General features: G+C 43.9%; 1 protein-coding gene across 1 annotated transcript; it reads right to left on the reverse strand.

Annotated features, from left to right (window-relative positions):
* Positions 1-3,608: 3,608 nt before the first annotated feature.
* On the reverse strand, positions 3,609-5,456 carry LOC130939805 (uncharacterized). The gene has a single exon (XM_057867879.1). The coding sequence runs from the start codon at positions 5,454-5,456 to the stop codon at positions 3,609-3,611; it is 1,848 nt and encodes a 615-aa protein (XP_057723862.1).
* Positions 5,457-6,000: the final 544 nt, after the last annotated feature.

The raw sequence follows: 6,000 nt of genomic DNA on the forward strand, positions 1-6,000 counted from the left end.
GATATACTCAACCAATTAGAAGCCCCAAAATGAAATATTAATCATCACACAACATCATCCACTGACAAAGACAATGAGAGACAACAAGAAGATCTATTAAAGCAAATTAAAACTCAAATTCAATATCCATGGAAAAACAAGAAAAGGAAAAGTAAACAAACAAAAAATAAGTAGTGTAATCATGTAACTAAAAGAGCAAATAAGTAAATCAGCAAGAAACATCTAATTAGAAAAGGAGGATATGCAAAGAAAGTGAGAGAAGAGATATAGAAGGGGTAGAACCTTGAGACGTGTAAAAGAACAAGGTAGAATTTTCTTTCTGTGAAAGTGAGAAGGAGATAGAGGAGATGTAGTGCCATCGGAAGTGGTGGTGGTCACCGATGAGTAGCCGGAGACGGTGGTGGTGGATTGTGGAAGAGAAAGAAGGGAAGAGAGGTGATGGAGAAAGAAGAAGAAAGAAATAAGAAAGAAGGTGGGAGAGGGACAGAACAGGGCGCGTGGCTTTAAAACTGGGTCGCATAACCGGCGCACGCGCTCACGGTGCGCTGGCGCGTCGGTGAGGGTTGAGCGAGGGGCACGTACGCGTCCAGGACACGTACGTGTGAATATAGTTGGGCTCCAGGCACATGGTTGGCATAAAGTAGGCCTAAGTCTCGGGTAATTTGTACCAGAGTTGGCATGCAGCACAGGCGTGCGGAAGCGCACAGTGCGCGGACGCGTGCCTGATGTGATTGGCTACCGACGCGGACGCGTCAGTGCGGGCACAGACTAGGCACAAATATGGCACAACTCTCTAGTTTTTGTACCAGGGAGTTCATATTGCACCATCGGCGAGTGCGCGCACGGTGCGCTTGTGCGTCGATGGCCAATTTGCAAGGGGCGCGCATGCGGCACGTACGCTGGCGCGTAGGTGCCTAGCACGAAATGGGCACAAAGTGGGCATGACTCTCGGGTGTTTGGCCCAGGAGTATGGAATGCATCACCGGCGCGTGCGCGCGCACAGTGTGCTCATGCGCGGATGCCCGTTTTCTTTGCTTTTTTTAACACAACATAGAAGAAGCTATTCTAACAAATTTTTGGCAGGTGTTCAAGCTAGTAGTCAAGAGAACACACTCAAATTCATGCACTGTTCAAAAATAGCATTCTCTCCACTTCAACAATTCATCCATACCAAAATGATGAAATTTATCTAAATATCCTAGTTATCCGACAAGAACAATAAAACTAGCATTCCTAAGCAATCAACAACATCAAGAAGTCACAAAATTCACAAGAATCTAAAGCTAAAAACAAAACGGTATACACAAGGAAGATCTTACCGTGGTGGGGTGCCTCCCAGCAAGTACTTTTCTTTAATGTTATTAAGTTGGACGGTCCTTCGCTTAAGCTTCCTCTCCTTTTGGTGCATCCTCAAGTAGGAACACCTCTAGCTCTTTTGGGAGCTTATAGCCATGGTACTTCTTCACTCTATGTCCATTCACCTTGAAAGTTACTTCACTTTTAGGATCAAATAATTCCACTACTCCATAGGGCTTTATCTCCTTCACCTTGAAGGGTCCTTCCCATCTAGAACGGAGCTTGCTAGGCATGAATCTAAGCCTCGAGTTGTAGAGGAGAACCTCATCACCTTCTTGAAAATTCTTCTTCCGGATGTGATGATCATGAAATGCTTTAGTCTTTTCCTTGTAAATTCGGGCATTCTCATACGCTTTGCTCCTCAAACACTCGAGCTCCTCTAGCTGTAATTTCCTGGCCACACCCGCCTTTGTGAAATCCATGTTACACTACTTTACCGCCCAATAGGCTTTATGCTCGATTTCCACCGGAAGGTGGCATGCCTTACCATAGAGGATCTGGAAGGGATTCATCCCTAACGGAGTCTTGTAGGCCATCCTATACGCCCACAGTGCATCTCCTAATCGGAGGCTCCAATCGTTCCTTTGTGGATTGACCACTTTCTCCAAGATTCTCTTAATCTCGTGGTTGGACACTTCTGCTTGTCCGTTGGTCTGTGGGTGATAAGCAGTGGCAACCTTATGCAACACCCCAAAGTGCTTGAGTAGTGCCTCTACTTTCTTGTTACAAAAGTGGGATCCTTGGTCGCTCACGATTGCTCATGGCGACCCATAACGACATACAATGTAGTTTCTAATAAAAGAAATGACGGTATTGGCGTCGTCAAGGCGGGTAGGTATTGCTTCTACCCACTTTGACACGTAGTCAACCACTAACAGAATATATAGATACCCACTTGAGTTGGGAAACGGTCCTATAAAGTCAATGCCCCATACATCAAATATCTCACAGAACAACATAGGTTGCTGAGGCATCTCATCCCTTTGGGACGTGTTTCCCGACTTCTGACACTGATGGCAAGACATACAGAATCGGTTAGCATCCTTGAATAAGGTTGGCCACCAGAATCCACAATCCAACACCTTTTTAGCTGTCCTTTGTGGGCCAAAGTGGCCACCACATTCGAACGAATGGTAGGCTTCAAGAATAGGTTGAATTTCAGATTCCGGCACACATCTTCGAATTACTTGGTCCACGCCCCTCTTCCACAAGTGAGGGTCATCCCAAATGTAATATTTGGAATCACTCTTCAACTTGTTCCTTTGGTTTTTAGAAAAGTTGGGAGGGAAAATTTTCGCAACCAAGTAGTTCGCCATCGGGGCAAACCAAGGAAAGCTATCCGACACAACATGCAAACTATCCAATGGGAATGAGTCATTGATCAGAAATGGGTCAAATTTTAAATTCTCAAGGCAGATTAAATGATCCGCAACTAAGTTTTGAAATCCACTCCGATCCCTAATCTTAATGTCAAATTCTTGCAAAAGCAAGATCTAACGTATGAGTCTAGGTTTTGACTCATTCTTTGTCAATAAGTACCTTAAAGCTGCATGATCCGTGTATACCACTATCTTGGACCCTAGCAAATAAGATCTTAATTTATCTAAAGCATGAACAATAGCTAGGAGTTCCTTTTCCGTAGTGGTATAGTTGGATTGTGCTGCATCCAATGTTTTAGAAGAGTAAGCAATGACATAAGGGAGTTTACCATCGCACTGTGCAAGCACGGCACCTACAACATGGTTTGACTCATCGCACATTATCTCGAATGGCAGCGTCCAGTTGGGGCATCGCACGATCGGTGCCATGGTAAGAACTCTCCTTAACTTTTCAAACACTTCCACACATGCACTGTCAAACTCAAAGTCCACATCTTTTTGGAGTAGGCACGACAACGGCAAAGCAATCTTGCTAAAATCTTTAATAAAGCGCCTATAAAATCCTGCATGTCCCAAAAATGAGCGGACCTCCCTCACAGATGAGGGGTGAGGTAAAGTGGTAATAACACCAACCTTGGCCGGGTCTACAGAAATGCCGTCACTAGATACTACATGTCCTAACACTATACCTTGTCTTACCATAAAGTGACATTTCTCAAAATTCAAGACAAGGTTAGTGTCAACACATCTAGCTAAGACCTTGGCCAAGTTCTTTAAGCAACAATAAAATGAAGTTTCATAAACACTGAAGTCATCCATAAAGACTTCTAGACAATTCTCCATTAGATCGGAAAAGACACTGGTCATACATCGCTAAAAAGTAGCAGGTGCATTACATAGTCCAAATGGCATCCTTTTGTAGGCAAAGGTGCCAAAAGGACAAGTGAATGTGGTCTTTTCCTGATCTTCAGGAGCAATGTGAATCTGGAAGTAACCAGTGAATCCATCAAAAAAGCAATAATGGGATTTACCCGCCAAATGGTCCAACATCTGATCGATAAAGGGCAAAGGGTAGTGGTCCTTCCTTGTAGCGGCATTCAACCTTCTATAATCGATGCACACTCGCCATGAATTTTGTACTCTCTTGGTGACCACTTCACCATCATCCTTTTTAACCACAGTGATGCCCGATTTCTTGGAAACAACCTGGACCGGGCTCACCCACTCACTGTCAGAAATTGGGTATATGATACTTGCATCAAGTAGCCTAGTGACCTCCTTCTTTACCACATCATGGATGGTCGGGTTGAGCCTCTGTTGCGGTTGCCTAACCGGCCTAGCTCCCTCTTGGAGAAATATACTATGCATGCACTCTCGAGGGTCAATCCCTATAATATCGGCTAGGCTCCAACCAATTGCCTTCTTGTACTTTCTGCGAACATCTAGGAGCTTTTCTTCTTCTTCACTAGAAAGCTCACTAGCAATAATGACCGGAAACTTTTGGTTGTCCTCTAAGAAAGCATACTTCAAATGAGATGGAAGAGGCTTCAGTTTACTCTTTGCCTCAAGCTGAGGTTCCTTTTCATCAAGCTCACGGAGTTCATTCTCAACAACTTTCTCATGTTCACCCTCTCGGTGATCCGTCTCTTCAACAGTATGGTAGCACAACTTGTTATGGTCTTCTTCTCGCACTTCCGCTACTACTTCATCGATTACATCACATCGGAGAATCAAATGCTCTTTGGAAGGATGCTTCATGGCTTCTTCCAAATTGAACTTGATAGTCTTGTCTCCAACCTTAAAGGAATATGTGCCGGTGAAGGCATCTAACTTGAATTTAGAGGTCTTAAGGAAGGGTCTACCAAGTAGAACGGAAGATGAGCTTCTATTTTCTGTTGGGGGCATTTCAAGGATGTAGAAGTCAATCGGAAAGACCAAGTCCTTGATTGCCACAAGTACATCTTCTGCTATTTCCATCACAGTAATCACACTCTTGTCGGCCAAGGCAAACTTCGCCGCCGACTTCTTTAATGGAGCTAAATTCAACCGCACAAAGATAGAAAGTGGCATGATGCTTACGCAAGCTCCTAGATCACACATACAGTCATGAAAAGTACACCCACCAATACAACAAGACACTAAATAAGGTCCTGGGTCACTACATTTTCTTGGAATAGGTTCCATCAAGGAAGAGATTGAACTATCCAAGGATAATGTCTCCAACTCTCCTATCCTATCCTTGTGTGTACGCAAGTCTTTCAGAAATTTTGCATACTTCGGAATTTGTTGGATAGCATCAAGAAGTGGTATGGTTACCTCAACTTTCTTGAACACTTGAGTCATGTTCAAATCAAATTCCGGGGTCTTCTTTGCTTTCTTCACCAATGAAGGAAATGGGATAGGAATGGACTCATCCATTATAGCTTTCCTCTTGGGTTCCTTAAGGCTTACTCCTTCTTCATCATGCCTTTTGCCTACCTCATCTTCTTCATGTGGAGCTTCAACAACCACCTCTTCCTCATGAATGTCTTCCATGACCCTAGGAGGTATCTCCTCCAATGTAGTTCCCAACCGTAGAGTGATAACGTTGAGACCGCCCTTTGGGTTTGGTTGGGGTTGGAAAGGAAGGATAGAAGAGTTTGAGGGTTGGTGGGTGTTGTTCGAGGAGGACATGGACATCTTCGAAATCATGTCAGTAAGATTGGACAATTGAGCACTCATGGCCTTGAATTGAGCCTTATAGCCCTCGTCCCGTTTATCCACAACGGCTCTAAGCTCATCAACTTGATTGGTGGATGATGAAGAGGATTGGTTGGATTGTTGTCTATGGTGTGGTGATTGGTATTTGGTGTAGTTATTTTGGTTTTGGTTGTGGTGATTTTGGTTGGCTTGGTGGTTGTTGTTGTTGTGGTGGTATTAAGATGAAGATTGGTTGTTGTTGTAATGAGAAGAAGAGTTATTCCATATTTGGTTTTGATTGTTCCCTTGTACATTATCCCCCCATCCTTGATTTTGATTACTACCATGAGAGTAGTTGTTTTGGCCTTGAGAAGGGTAGAGTGGACGGTTGTTATAGTTCACATTGGCCACGACAAGGGCATGCTCCTCTTGAATTTGATGGTATTGGTCGGTGTAATACGTGGTGCTAGAGCACAAACCACAGACTCTAGGAGGGCCTTCAAGTTGAGCAACTTGAGGTGGGGCTTGGATGGCTTGGATGGAGTAGTATTCCTTTTGATCTTTTTGTATTTATGTGAAGATAGTG

This window comes from Arachis stenosperma, chromosome 7 (genome assembly GCF_014773155.1).
Source record: "Arachis stenosperma cultivar V10309 chromosome 7, arast.V10309.gnm1.PFL2, whole genome shotgun sequence".
Lineage (NCBI taxonomy): Eukaryota > Viridiplantae > Streptophyta > Magnoliopsida > Fabales > Fabaceae > Arachis > Arachis stenosperma.

Bases quoted from the DNA above. Each gene is read 5' to 3' on its own strand.
- LOC130939805 (XM_057867879.1), bottom strand. From the start codon at position 5,456: ATGAGTGCTCAATTGTCCAATCTTACTGACATGATTTCGAAGATGTCC.